The sequence below is a fragment of the Cavia porcellus genome, unplaced genomic scaffold (genome assembly GCF_034190915.1).
Source record: "Cavia porcellus strain 051 isolate PalLab524CR breed Dunkin Hartley unplaced genomic scaffold, mCavPor4.1 scaffold_21, whole genome shotgun sequence".
In the NCBI taxonomy this organism is placed as follows: Eukaryota; Metazoa; Chordata; class Mammalia; order Rodentia; family Caviidae; genus Cavia; species Cavia porcellus.
Window position 1 is genome coordinate 61508940 of NW_026947504.1, and position 15880 is coordinate 61524819.

Here is a 15880-nt window from a genome sequence, read left to right on the forward strand (position 1 = left end):
GCGTTGGGTGCCTGGAGATTATGGGAGTGTGAGAGTATGCGGAGATTGGTGATTCCTAGTGCAGGCCAGCTAGAGAACGTTTAATCCCTCACAGACGCTAAGGCTGAGAAGAAAGTACAGTAGGTAACGTAGTGGCTGGTTCTTTGAAGAGTCTCAGCCAGGGAATACTGACTGATGGCTCAGAGCCCACACGAGGGAGATCGTGAGGGCTTGCTGCTTGCTTTTTCAACATTTTTAACTTGGGCGAAGTCCTTAAAGGGGGAATCCTCACATATGTGGCTAATGCAAGGCTGAAAAATCTCCACTCAGAATATTTGTCCTTGACCTCATGAAAGGATGGATCCACTTCAAGAAGGAATTCTGTGTTATGCAGGCTAGTTCAAGCAGCAAAAGCATTAACAGCTCAAAGTCACATTAATTTTGGGAAAGTCACTATAATAGCCATCTTCTAAATCAGTGCACACCACTCCTCAGTTTGCAAGTGGCATTATTAAATATTCTGTTAATACAAAGCCTTATCTAAGCCCTGTAAGGCACCCTTCCCTGCAATTCCATTTGTAAAGGCATTTGAATGTTCTTGAGCTCAGGATAAAGAAATTTGCAAAACAAACCAGCTTGTCCCCAATGAACAACTAAGGGCAAAAAAGACAGATTTCAAAGTCTCCTTCTGAGTGTGAACCAATTGAAACAAATGTAATGATGGGGGTGACATCCACTGAAACTATATTCTGAATTAAGAGGAAACAAGAAGATATATGTGTAGTTATTCAATTGTGGAAAATACACACACCCAGAGGACAGAGGAAACTGATGAACCTGTCCACCTATACTGATGCAGAAGGGACGAGGGAGTCAGAACCACACAGAAGGAATGGGAGAGGGAGACTTTCTGAATAACTTTTTGAGTAATCCTCAATTGACCATTTATGTTTTCACATATTCAAAGCAAATACATTTTTAAATGAGCACAAATGCAAGCAAATGAACCTGTTTCAAATGAATAACAGAAACACACTGAAGCAAACAGCAAGCCCAAATAGCTTTTAGCTGTTTTTAAACACAAAAAGTAACTTTAGACAAACATGACAATATGCAGATAAATTTTGTCCACTTTATCCCACAAATATGTGTCATGTGTTTTTTCCAGAGGGTATAAAATTAATACATTGCTTTACATTTCTTTATGATGAAAAATCTTTCAAAATTCCCTTTTTTGGAGGGTTTTTACTCAAGGATACAATTTTTTTAAAAAAAATTAATCTAACTGGGCACTAACGATCTGTGCATTTCACTGGTGTATCTCAGTGGAAAGAGGTGGGATGCTGCTCACTGTGACCTCAGTCTGGTTTGTGGCTGCTGTTGATGTGCAGGAGACCGAGCAGGAACTTAACTAGACATAACTAAGTGGAGGCAAGTGGCACAACCTTTCATGTTCTGGGTATCTAGTTTTAACTGTATTCTACCCTTACTTTCAAAAGCTAGTTTAGCTGCTTGTGGTGTTGCTGTGTGACAGATGCTTTGTGTCTTGGCATCTGTTGCTATTTGGTAAGACCCTGCCATTGTTCCCTCCAGGGAAGCTGTCCATTGTACTTGATGGTTTTGAGTGACTGTATCTTTGACGCTTCCCAGACCCACTACTCTGTTCTAGATGTGGATTTACTTGGTGTTATCTTGCACAGTGCACAGAATATACCTTTTATCCGAGGATTTAGCTATTTCTTCAATCTTTGGAAACCACCATACTGTTATCAGCTAGTATTTCCACTAGTCCCTTGGGTTGGGGCTTCCAGGGAAGTTTCTTAGCTTTCTTCATGTCTTGTAACTGATTGTTTCTTTTTCTTTTCTTTTCTTTTTTTCCTTCCTTTCCTATTTAAAAAAAAATTTTAGCACTGAGAATTGAGCTAGGGACTATTGCGTTAAGCTACATGGCAGTCCTTTTTATTTATATACTTAATTTATGTTGAGACAGGGTCTCTCTAAATCCTGAAATTCCCTATGTTGGTCTCCAGCTTTCCATCCTCTTGCCTGAGCACCACTATGCCTAGTCTGTCCAGATTACTGACTAGTATTTTATGAATAAAATCCCTTCTGCTGACTCTGTCCCAGTTTTTGTCTCTAGCTCTGAGGGTTGGCATCAGGCCCACATGCAAACAAAGCAAGTGCTCTACCAGTTATATATCTTGAAATCCTCTTTATGATCTCTTAATGAGAATCCTGAGGATTCTTGAGCATCACTCATTATTAAGGATATGAGAATTAAAACTAAAATTCACCACCACATACTCCTGGCATGGTTCAAGTGAAAAAGGCTGGAAATAGGAAGCAACGGTGAGAATGAAGAGCAACCTGAGCAGAGAGTGCAAAATGACAGAGCCACTCTGAAAATCAGTTTGATAGTTCTTCAAGAAGTTAGGTACATCCTCATGATATGTCCCAGAAGTTCTATCCTAGATGTTTATGCAAGTGTAATATGAGCATTTGTCTAGAGGAAGACTTGAATGTCAGAGCAGCTGAGTGTGCAAAATGGCAAATGTTTGCAGTAGCTTTATTCACGATAGCAAAAGACGGGAGTTAATCCAAACATCCAGCCATCAGGAAGTGGATAAATCAACTATGATACACCCATGCAATGAACTGTTACTCAACAGTAAAGAAAAACAGAGTGTTGAAACATGTCTCAGCAGCATTATGTCACATAAAACTAACCATGTATGAAAAGATTAGATTGTATTATTTCTTTGACATGATACTGTATGAAAGGCAAACCTAAAACAGATAATAGGTAACTTGTTGGCAGGAATTGAGCCTATGGGGGGTTAAGCTACGAGGAAGTCCAGGAGAATTTGTGGGAGCGGTACAAATATTACACAGTTGTATCCTGCCAAGCATCCTCAACCCTGACATTGACAAGCTGAATTTGACTGGAAAGAAAAGGAGGAATAAAGAAGGAAGAAGGGACGGAGCAAGGGCAGCAGGCTGTCAGGAAACTTACATTCTTTGCTTCTCATCCTCCTGGATGCCTCTATGCTGGTCATGGTACCTTGTGGGGACACAGAAGGTACACAGAAGATGCATGCAATTGCTCCACCCCTAGTTGTGGGATCTCTTGTCACCTGCAAACCTCTTGGTCTCTTGGATGTACAGCTTCTTCTTTGGAAAAAAGTAAAGTTAGTAATAACCTGCATCAGAGAGCTGTTGTGAGGATAGGGCAGTGTAATAGTTAACTGTTGTGTCAATCTGAGTAAGAAATGCCCAACTAAATGGGATCATCACTGGGTGTGGCCGAGGGGATTTATAGAACATAGAAGACCTACCCTGGTGTGAATGGCATCAAGCAGGAGGCTTGCAGCCTGAACGGAACAATAAGGGGAGCAAAGAAGGAAGGCTTGCTTCTGTTTCTTAGGGGGAGCTGAAGTCTTCACCTTTACCTTGGACAGCGTCTCCTGGCTTCAAAGGTACTCTTCAGCCTCTATGGCATACCCATTGGCCTCCTGACAGGGACCTGCTCCGGACACTACAATGAGCTCCCAGCCTTCATCTAGATCTCCAGCTGGATCTCCAGCACAGAGACAGCCCTTTTGTCCTTTTCCACACCTGACTCTGTGCGTGAACAATGTAAGCCAGTATTGTAAGTTCTTATATATATATATATGTATGTATGTCTTGCATTAAATGTTTTGCTCAAAAGCACTGACTTATACAGGAAACATCTGAAAGTAACTGGGAAAAACAGGTGCTCAGCACATCTCATTCATATTAAAAAGGTAAAAGGAAGGAGTGGCCGAGATCAATGTGTGCTTTGGCTAGATCTCATCCTGACCTTGGGAATAGCTAGTCTTCTTCCACTGCTATTTTCTGAGAGTCAAGTAATAAGCTACCTTCACAAAGGCAAGCTAATCCTAGTAGATTTATCTGATTTAATCATGCCCCAGGACCTAGGTAGTTTGCACATTAGTTCTCAAGCCAATTTGGAACATTAGGTGGCAAAAATAATATGGCAAATATTTCAGGAAGAGCCCTAGCCCTCTGTCTTTATTAAGGCTGTATTGATGAAGATAACTTCCCTGATGAGCGTCTGCCTTGAGTGTCTCTTAAATTGGAGCAGTTTGAGAATCAGGGAAGATACCACAGTGACCTTGGCTAGCCTCAACATGGCTCTGTAGTTCAGGCTTGTTGTTAGATAAGTGCTGATAGTTAATTAACTTATTGCCATTTTATTATGAGTCTAGGTACAATTCAATTTGCAAGCTTTCCTTTCAAAATCATTCTGCTATTAAAGCTGCATAATCTTAGAAGGTTTTGAAGACACATAATTGATAAATCTTTTTTCTCTTCATGCATTTTCGCTCATGTTTATTCATTGAAAGTGTACCAGTCCTATAATTCACACAAAGTCTTGAGATATTTGGCTTCTTGTGTTTCAAGGGGAGATGAAAGGTGATGTCATCCTAGAAGTCATTTGAAAGGCAGAGTTGAGGCCTGAATGCACTTGATCCCCTTATTGTGGTTGGTAAGACTGGGCCTGAGATCTGTGGTACCAAGAAAGTTACCTGGCACCCAGATAGGCAAATGCTTGGTGACTGGATAGTTACCGTGTAAACAAAGCAGGCTTCTTTTTGTAACATTTCCATGCTTTCGGTACCCCTTTCTGACCGACTCCCCCTTCTATTGTCCTGGCTCCCACTTATATTCCAGTCATTACTGGAGCAACTTCCCAGGCTACAGAAAAGCAGCTCTTTTATTACTTGATGACCTGTTCGAGTCACTTTTAGGATCTAGCTACCTTGAGTGAACATCAAATCAATTATGCCTAAATCTCAGGGGACAGAATATAGGCATCAGCATTTCTAAAGCTCCTCAGATGTTGCAAAGTGCCGCCAGTATTGAGAACATCTCTGGATCACAAGAGTGATCTGAATCACAGGCTGCAGAATCTCTGGTAGACACTGAGTCTCAGGGTGGGATCTGGGACATTTGTTGCCCAAACTCCCTAGGTGACTCTCTGAGAATTATTTGTAAGCCTTCGCTTGTTCATCTGTTTCTCATGATAGGGCAGTTCTTTCTCTCTAGGAGCCATCCTGACTGGTCTTCCTGTTCCTTAACGATTTCAAGCCCCTTTCATCCTTGCATATTATAGTCATTCTACTTGTAGACATTTTTCTCTCTTTCTACCACTAGGGATTTACAAACTCACTGTAGATAATAATGAAGTTATGACTGTAAGAAAAGGCACAAGGCAGAGACTAGCTGAGCCCACCAGGCTTGTGTGAAGGCAACACAGAGTGGAATTTATTGTGCCTGGGTGCAGGCAGACAGAGGGAGAAGGGGCCATCTGTCTGCAATGAAGAGAAGTGAGATTTTTTTTATAGAGTTTGAAAGAAGGCAAAGCACATTAGGCTGGAAGATGTTAGTAAGCATCAGTAGTCAAAGTCCTCTGGGTGTTTTGTGCCTTGGTGGGCAAAGTCCCTGAGGAATCATAGAGATCCCTACAAAACAGCTTTGAGCAGGATTTAAATTTAATCAATTGGCTTTTTATGCTTATTTGTGAGTCTGTACTCGGCCTAGGCCCAGGCCCCTTGTCTGGAGATATGCAGTGGATTTGTAGTAAGTGAACCTCTGTGAATCACTGGTTCTAGCTAAGATCTGAAGTGGCCTGTGATGCTGTGATGCTTTAAAGGACAAGACAAGGCCACAGCTGAAGATGCCTGGCTCCAACCCCCAATTAACTAAATAGAGACTGTAGTTATGGGCTCCACACTCCTGCAATAAATGTCAGCTTAGAGATAAACTCATTCTCCTGATTGGTATAATTTACGACTTGGGAAAGTCCTTGAACAGACTCCCCAGGTCCTACTCAATTACCCGTGTTTTCCACTTTAACTCTTTCCTTTGTTTGAAACCAAATAAATACGGGCCACCTTGAGGCGTTCTTTGTCTCAGCCCCCAGACAATCTCAAATTCTGCTAGAGGGGTTTCATCTTTCTGGAGCCCTAAAATCATACCAGTTACCTGTTTTATTTAAACCTTCCCCACCCACTCATTTGGGAGGTTGTGGGCCTAGTCATTCTGCAAAAGGCATCTGCTGTAAATGTTTGGGTGTTTTGGAGGATTCTTGCTCCATTTTGTCTCTTTTTACAACATCCTGTATTTGCTGAGGGAACCAGTATTGAGTTGAGAACAATGCTCCTGCTAGCGGGCAGGTTGGGTACTGGGAAAGGCATGTCTGACTTGAGCCTTACAATAACACTTGGAAACCATCGCAAAGCACTGGTTTTAAGTTTTAAGGGAGGGTGGAATAACACTGGAGGCCTTTGCGGCAGTTTGGATTACTAAGTTACGTAGCTGCCATGAAAGTCATAGAGTTGCTTCAGAGACTACGAGAAAATCAAGGAGTTCTTGATGCGGCTGGTGGAGGACTTGAGAGATAAAGAATTGACTGGGTCAGACTCATTAAAGAGACAGCCCTCAGTAGCCAATAGGAGAATGTTGTGCCAAGAGACAACTTTACAGTAGCTGCAGGACCAGACAATGCTGCTCTTTGGATCTGTGACAAGTGAGTGCCACAAAGAGAGGACCAAGGTGAGGGGGGACCTCAGAGGGCGGAGCTGGGTGGTAGGGAACATGCCTAATGGAGGACAAAGGTACTCTGGCTAGCTCAACTGAGCGTTGTTGGTGAGAAATGTTAATGGAAAGACATTCCAACCCCTCAAGTTCAGTTGTAAAAGGAAAAGTGAGACTGGAAGCTGGCTAATTCAGTCTGCTATCCACTGTAGATCTTTCGATGAGATCTCTGTTCTTCCAAGATAGTGTTTCGCAAACTTTAATGGACATAAAGACTGCTTCACTCCCCTTTCTGCTGCTATAATTGAATGCCACAGCCCTGGTAATTATAAAGAAAGGAAACCTATTTCTTACAGTTCCAGGGCCTGTGAAATCCAACATCAAGGCGCTGCAGCTGGTGAGGGCTTCCTTGCCATTGGGGCCTCTGTGGAAGGTTGAGATGGTGCAGATTGTTCCATGGTGAGATATAGTAAGTGTGTCAGAGACGGTTTGCTTTTATAACTAAAGTACTCCCATGATAGATTGTTAATCCATGAATAGATTAATCCATTTCTGAGGGCAGAGTTTTCATGATCAAATCATCTCTCAAAGGTCTCATGAACCCAATTCATTCCTGAGGGCTGGTTATAACTCAGGTTATCAATTGAAGGCTCAGGCTCCTCTCCACTGTCTTCAAAGTCTCTCTCCCATCTACAGGCAGATTTCATGTCCTTAGAGAGCACTAGAATAGGATTTCTCAGTTCACCCCACACAGGAAAGGATGTGGTAATGTTCCTTCCAGGACTCTTTAAAGGTTAAATCTGCACCTGGAACCTCCTGAAAGCACAAGAAGCTGGCATTTGGTTCATAACTCAAGACCTTGCTTATAAATTAACATGAAAATGTTGGTCATAATCCAAGCTGTTGGTATGTCAGGTTGGTCATAACTCAAGGGTCCATTGGAGCTTTAATATATGACCTTGGGATTAAGTTTCTAACACATGAATCCTGGATGACTAATATTCAAACCAAGGCACAAAATCATCTGAGAGCATATAAAAATACAGAACCTGATTCAGCAGGCTGGGGGTCAGGGCTGAGATTCTGCATGTCTAACTAGCTTCCAGCAGCCTCTGGCCTGATCCCTATACTTAGAGCAGGAAGGATTGAACGTTTGATGCTTTTAAAAGCGAGCCCATGTTGTCACTCACTGGATGCAGAAATGCCTACTGAATCATAAAATTTTGTGTGAGATCCCATATAGTTTTGGAATTAAATATTGCTTGCATTTTAATTCTCTAAAGATCTCTACTCTAAAAATGATGTCTGATAGCTATTAAAATATTTAAATGTAAGTCCTCGATTTTGATGTGTCAGTTTGCTGTAAGATGGGGTTCAAGGAAATCCTCTGGAAGGGATATAGGGATCTCAGCTTGAATCGGTTTCTCACTCATCATAGAAAAGAATCGCAGGGCCCATCAATGAGAGGGATAAGCAGATTTATTAGGCCAAATAACAGAAGTGTGTAATGTGGGTGCGATTCAGCATGCTGCTAATGTCAGCACTGGGAAGTGGAGGCAAGAAAATCACAATATTTGAGCCTAGACCAGGCAAATAGTGACTTAGAGACCCTGGCTCAAAATAAAATGTAAGAAAAGGATTGGGGTTTTAGTTCATTGACTGGGTCCTGAATTAAATCCCCAGTATTAGAAAGAGAAGGAAGAGAAGAAAGAGGAGGAGGAAAGAAAAAGAAGAGGGAGAAGAAAAAGCAGAAAGGCTCAGAAAGAAGTTCAAGCACTTGACGGGGAGATGCAGTATGATCTGGGGTTGGGATGTGTACCAGTCAGTGTGTACCAGAGAAACATATACCAGATATACAAATATACAAGACTTTTACATCTTGGCTTACAATGGCCGCCCACAGTCAGGGGTGGAGGAGTGCAGGTCGGTCTGTGCACTGGGGATCCGAAGGGTGCAGCCTGGAGCTGCATGCCGTGCCCCACACGAGGCTGTAGCAGGAGGCTGAGGGGCTCTGCTGGAGGCTGAAGAGTTTATACTAAACGCCAGGAGTTGACACGCAAGGTGAAGGTGAAGATTAGAGCTCCTCCAAAGAAAGCAGAAGCAATCCTTCCTCTTTCATTTCACAATATACCATTCTGGCGACAATCGCCCCAAGATAGGTCCTCCACACCCAAAACTGTGCTGAGCCAATTTAGTTGGGTGTTACCTACGCCATGGACACAATCAGTCAACCCTTATAGGATATTTATGTGGTCTTGGGGTGTCCTCAAAGCGGAGGACCCACAATGCTTATTTCTCTGAGTTATTTATCATTTACCTGCTGTCTGTTTCCTTAAGGTCAGGCTGCTCATTAGTGGGCTAAATTCGAAATACAGTATCAAATTAATAGTAGCGTTTCTTTGAGAGTGGGAGTCCATGGAATTGATGGACTCGTAGTATCAGTCCATCGGATTAAATTTATGCACTTATTGTATCTTTAACACTCCTAGGAATTTATTTGGAAGAAAAACAAGCCTGGGGGTGAAAAAGGCTTGGTAAGTTGGGTCATGTTGACTGTGTCTTGAAGATGCAGTTTCTTAAAATTAAATTCCTTTGTCTCCTGTCTACCTATTTTTATTTTTTTTTCTACCTTACCTCAAGATAACATAAGAATTATCTCCACTTTTCCTTGAGTTGTTAATAGTGATAGGTGGTATCACTAGGTTATCTGTTTTTGTGCCTGACAGAAGATGGATTATTAAATTAATGTAGCCTTCAGACATGAGAAAACACTTACACAGTTTTTTGTGTGTCATTCACTTACAGACTCACTAGGAAGATTCTGTCTTTCAGAAACAGGGAGAAAGAACACTGAGAAAAAGAGCCATTGCTAGCAGCTACGGGTTGAGTTACAGGAATTTTATCAGGAAACCATCAAAGTGTTGGGATTTCACAAGAGGATCAGTCAACACTTCTTATAGTTATTCTGAACATGAGCTCTGTTTTCTGAATCATGAGACTGGCAGGGCCATGCTGGACTTTTTAAACGCTATCAGGTTCATCAGGAGAGTACTGCCGGCCCTTAGGCCGAGCCTTCTGATTCACTAGTGTGGACAAACAAAAAAGGTTAATGACAATAGGTATGGTAATCATAAGGAAAGTGGGCTCGGGAACTATCCCAGGGACACTGAGGCACATTCACATGTCCCTTGTGGACTAAGCATCAGTGAGATGAGCTTGTCTAAAATACTCTCAAAATTTACACCGTTTTTACAAAGGAGATGGTAATTATGCACCTGGGGCAGACTCTGTGTCTGTGAGTGGGCAGACGCCCACATGTCTGAGTGGATAAATTACTAGGTTGAGACTTTATAGGATCATCCAGTCCAATGCATTGCATCACACAGGCTCAAATGTCACCATTTCCAGGCAGACAGCGGTCCATTCTATTATAAAACTTTCCAAGTAAGTCTGTTTCACAACTTTTCTCACAACTCCTCTGGTATGTTTGGCATCACCCGCAGTCAGGAGATGTTTGCTGATGACAAACATAAACCAATTTCTACACAGATTCTGAGCTCTTGTTAAGAATTTAGAAGTGTGCTTGTCTCCGTGGGGGATATCAGCATCTGTAAGTCATGGTTCCCACCCAATTTTCATTCATCATCCTGGGCTCTTCCACAGATTTTTGTTGATCCTTTATTCACAATTGACTTTTCCTCTGAGCTCACATAATACTGTTCTTTATTTACAAATCTGTTATACATTGGTCATGTTCTGCTTTTCGTTATGGGTATGCACATTCAGGCACATTATCTCTCTCTTTTTTTTTTTTTTTTATTAGTACCAGGGATCGAACTCATGACCGCACTTGCAAGGCAGGTGCTTATGCTGCTGAGCTAAATCCCTAGCCCTAACATTATCTCTTCTTGTAATAACATGTTTATTTAGATACAAAATGGAGACATTTGGATCAGTTTAAGCATCTTTCCAAGCTTAAGGTTCTTTGTAAAATACTCTAGGGAAACTTAAGAGAATGCATTTTTTTATTATTCAGGATTCAATATCTTTTCTCAGGCAGACATTTGATAAATCTCTGTTCAATAAAATAAAAAACATTATGTGCTCAACAAGTGACTATACTATTACTCACAAGGCCTTACTTGCTGTGGTAAAAAGGTTGAAACAATCTAAATGGTTAAATAGTGATTGACACACTTAGACTTGTTGAAAAGATTTAGGCAGATCTATATGGACTACTATGAAACAATCTTCAAAATAGGTAAGTGAAAGAAGTGAGATGCAGAATGATGTATATATTAATATTTGCATTTTAAATGGTTGAGTAGCATGTGATATGTATATAGAAGACTGCTGCAAAAATACAAAAGAAACTGGTAAGAGTACTTGATGACTAGGGCAGGGATCTGGGAGGGGTTGGCACAGAGACAGGTCAGTTGATGAACTAGCTCTTCTGGAATTAAAACCCATATTCAGAAAACTTGATTTTCTGTGAATTTCTGTGTTGTAAATATCCCCATCATGTCAATTTCAAGCTAACAATGGTTTAACAATGAGCTAGTTTCAAAGCACATCACCGGGCACAGGGGTGAGAGGGGATCGAATTTCTATTGTAAATCCTTTAGTGCAGTTTAAATTTCTTGCAATGATCATTTAAAATGTAGCAATAAAATTTTAAAGTTAAGAAGTTACCATACTAGGCTCCTTTGGTCTTTTCTCCAAGATAGTCATAGATCTTTTTTCTTGCTAGTACTTATTCTGCTGTTCTGTACTACTTCAGACTTTTTATTTGAGACTCATCAGTGTAGTCTAATTCCAAACAATACTATTTGTAGCCTCTGCATGTGTGGAGAAAGGCAGTCCTAGCCTTAGTATCAAAGCTGTAAGAATGTTCAGAGTAGGAGACACCACCCAAAGAGCCAGTGGTGAGTCTGGAGTATCCAGAAGGTACAGAAACTCCATATCCTAGCCTCTGTGCAGGTGTGGCTCTGATTTCAGTGAAGGTGTCTCATTGGTGGCAGGCCAGCTCCTTTGCCTCAGCAGCCCTGCCGCGAGGGAACTGGCTGCAGCAGAATCCTACCACACTCTTCCTTAAGCACACCCTCTCCTGGCCAAGAGGGAAAGGCCGCCAGGCACCACCCACCCAAATGGGGCCTTTGCCATTCACTAGAGAAGTCACTTTGCACCAGTTCCCAAGTGTGGCCTTAATGGCTCCAGTCCACGTGTTTCTGGGAATTCATAGTTCAACTTTCTTCACTTACCAGTTGCTGCCTATGCTTCAGGTGTCAGCTAAAACATTTCTCCCATTAGCTTCCTGCCAGAGGTTCACATCTCACCTCACCCCCTTTTTACCACTTGTAACAGCTTTCATTTTCATTGAGCAACACCTGCCTTTCCTGATCAACGTACATGGTGCTGGTCTTATTTATGGCATATTCCTAAAACCATACACATTGTCTTACTTATATTAGGCACTCAGTGTATGTCACCTAAACAAATAAATTAATGAGTTACAGAACAGGGTTATTAAATATTCATAAGGAAACACCCAGAAATACTTCATCTTGGGCACATTTTATTTGGAAGGATTTTGAGCATTATTTTAATCTTCATTTTCCAGTAAGGCAATAACATTCTTCTTTCCTGAAGGCAGATGGGGGAAAATCATCCAGGCCTATATGAAGTTCAGACTAAAGTCAAAGCCAACCACTTTGCATTCAGATGCAGAAATACTGGTTATGAGCCGAAAGGAGCCACATATTAGCTTCCTGAGCCCACTGCCAAGGAATGGATCCAGGGCAATGCATTGCAATTGCTTTGAAAAATGGCTAAGTTCCATTAAATTGGTTCCCTAAAAAAGATAGCTCATCAGTGAGCCCATTTACCATGACACAGGGAGTCTAGTGTTGGTTCTAAATGCTCTGTTGCTTTTTTAGCCTTTGGTAGTTCTAGTTTTGTCTGGAATTCTGTAAGTGTCGAGGTAATTAGCTCTTCCTAAAGCAACAAAGGCAGTTCTTGCCCAGCATATATTCATTCTGCCCTTGACTTCTGGCTAGGGGTATGTGGAGATGGGCAGCGGGACTGCTATTTATTGGCACATATTACCTACCCCTGGAGCAGAGGGGTGATGAAAAGCTTTTGCAGTACCAAAAAGGTAAACTTTGATCATATGACCTGGCAGCAATTGCATATTGATATTGAAGAGCAAATGAAAGCTGAGCAGGACTGCTTCCAAATGTCACCAGATATTTAGCCATAGTGCAATAATTAGGTCTAACAAGCAGGGCTAACTGCTAAGTACAGTACAGAGAGGCAGCACCATAAAGGACAGGTGCTCAGGGATAGCTCTACACTGCCCCTTAGTGGCTTTCTTTTCTACCACACCTTGCAATCTTCTGCCAGAGCTCACAACCTACCTGAGGGTGCTCAAGGTGCTCAAATTGGTCTGAGTCTAAATTCTAGATTTAAAAATGGAGGGCTTCTTAGAGAATGAAAGTGAAAACTGATGCCATTTGGTACCTCGGTTCTGAGGAAAGGCCCTGATGGTGAAGTTTACTTCTACAGGCTACCAGAGACACCTGGCTCCTTGACTGCCTGACTTACTTGTCAGGATGCACCAGGTGACCAAGGAGGACAACAGGGAGAGGTAGGCCACAGAGCAGGCACTGACAGGGAGTGGGGCAAACTCACTGGGACACAAGGCAGGAGGAAGGGGCGGAAAGAGGCCCGTGAAGGGTTAATTATTGGCCTCAATGAACAGGTGACACGACAGGTTTGTGATCTCCTCTTCCTGGTCCTCATGTTGAATGAAGGAAAAGATAGCCAAATAAAACCAGTTTGAAAGATTACGTCAAAAATTAATCTGCAGTCTCAGTCCTAACTGCAAAAGCAGAAAGGGTGCCTGGAAAATATCTTCCTTTTATTTTCTTTAGATTTTCAAAGAAGAAAAATTAATAATAAAAAAATATTTATAGGAAGTAATTTTTTTTTTTGCAAAAAAGTAAGCATTTTCTGTTAAGTGCAGGAGAGGTTACTTGGCTGGGTGAATATGCACTTTTTGGAGTGTTCTATAATGTCACCAAGTTGAAAACTTTGGAATGGCTTGAATGGTCCTCATGCATCCTGGGAGCATGCTGTGTGGGGCCCTCACAGCACAACTGAGAGTGTTGATGTCTGCCCTGGCCCATCAGGCCTCACACCCTCTTCATCCCTTTCCCCATGAGGCATGCAAACACTGTCATGACCATTTTGGGGTTCACTTCAACCAGGTCTTCTGGAAGGGCATATACTCTCGCTCCAATTTTTCTGGCCATAGAGATGGCATACCTGGAACAGTAAAGAGAAGACAAGTGAGGGACAGCCTGAACGGCAGTTAAGCAGCAGACCTCCGCGGACCATGGTTACAGCTGCCTTACAGTCAGAACGGAACTCGAGCACGGAGTCCCCGGTGACAGCCACCAGCATCCTCCCAAGATCACAGACACAACTTGGCTCCACAAGGCTTCCCACAAAGCACTAGTGTTACCATTCAGCCACATCATAATGACCAGGGATAGTATTTGTCCTGGAGGGCTTCCTTTGCTCCTGCTACTTTTGATACCCATGGGGCTGGGGATTTAGCTCAGCGGCGTCAGTGCCTGCCTTGCAAGTGTGTGGTCACACCAAGAGCATTCTTCTCTTGTTTTGCTGTTTGGAGACAGGGTCTTGCTATGTAGTTCAAGTTATTAATTGAACTCACTAGGTAGCCCAGGCTGGCCTTGAATTCATGGCAATCCTTTTGCCTCAGCCTCCCAAGGACAAGAATTCCACAACCATACCCAGCTAAGAGCATTCCATTGAGTTAAAAAACATGTTGAGAAGAAAAAGCTCAGAACTCAACAAGAATTTATGCTAGAAAAAGCCTGCAGACTATATTTCACCTACAGAATCATTTTTATAGAAAAGAGAAAAAATGTGCCTCTACTACCTTGAGCTTACATAACATTTCTTTTATTCCTAGCTTCATTCCAACTTACGTCCACACATACGTGTTTTTAACATTAGAATAGCACAGTTTTGCATTTCATACTTTTCACATAAAAACATCATAGCTACATTAGAATATTTTTGTTTTACTTACAGTTACATAAAGACAATTTTGTGCATTGTAATCCACTTTAAAATAAGCCCAAACTATCACCTGGCAGTTAGTTCTCTTAGTCACTTTATTTATTCTCTTGCAGCCTGTTACTATGGCTACTCTGGAGCTTCCACCCTGCCTAAGGCCCTGTTCCTCTCTCCTGCCCTCCTGAAAAACTTCACTCTTACTTTATCCCTGGGATTAAATGAAGAGCATCAGGCAGGAATAATCCGGTTCTTTCCCCTTGTCCACTGCTCAGTAACTTCCTCTACGTTGTTTATTGGTGGGGTAATGTTACTGAACAGTCATTATAAAATGTAGAGGAAAACAGTATAAAACTCCATAGTTAACTTCGAAATAAAATCACATGCAGTCGAGATTTTGCATCTTGCTCTTATGGGAAAGTCCAGAGGAGCCTGGACTTGAAATTAGTCCCTGGATCTCAGCTGTACACCTTGTGATCTTGCAACTGCCTAAAACCTAATCACACCCCTCTGACCAGCAGAGCTTAAGGCTTTTTATTTTTTAAAAAATTTTCTGCCATTTTGGATATATTCTTTGTCTAGAATATTCTTTCTACGTCCTCCATCTGTCAACCTCCCTCTCACTTGTCCCTTCAATCAGCTTAGTTTAGATGTTATTTGCTCTAAAGCTTCAGTTCCTTCTGGACTGCTCTGTGGCGCTCTAGACTACCCTCTGCCCTCTGCACCATCCCTGACACTATTGTAATCGCAGCTGTATTATATATCCTTTTCTTCATCAACGCACTTTCCAAAATCAGGAACAGAAAGAGGATACTGTTGGGATTGTAAGGCAGGGATGCTGGGTACCAAACACTTATAAATTCTAGATCTTTGATTGGGTTTGGTTATGTCCCTTCCCCAAAAAAGTTATGTTGAATTCCTAAACTCAAGTACCTCCAGTTGTGACTTTATTTGGAAATAGGGAAACTGCAGATGTAACTAGTCAAGATGAACTCATGCTGGAGTAGGGTCAGTCCCTACTCTAACAGGACTGGTATCCTCATAAGAAGCAGAGACACACAAAGGGGAGAGACATGTGTGAAATCAGAGGCACGTGATGAAGATATAGGCAGAGACCACAATGATGCATCTACAAGCCAGTCAATGCCAAGGATCTCTGGCCACCCAGCACCTTGGAGAGAGGCATGGAACATGTCCTCCCTCAAAGACCCCGGGA

General features: G+C 42.0%; 1 protein-coding gene across 2 annotated transcripts in view; it reads right to left on the reverse strand.

The window, feature by feature from the left end:
• Positions 1 to 12116: 12116 nt before the first annotated feature.
• Positions 12117 to 15880, reverse strand: part of Lcp1 (lymphocyte cytosolic protein 1) — an 81059-nt gene continuing 77295 nt past the window's right edge. For both annotated transcript variants that reach the window (XM_013141138.3, XM_063232763.1), the window contains exon 18: positions 12117 to 13887. In XM_013141138.3, the coding sequence (XP_012996592.2) occupies positions 13755 to 13887 (133 nt within the window). In that variant the 3' untranslated portion in view covers positions 12117 to 13754. The remainder of the gene's footprint in view (positions 13888 to 15880) is intronic.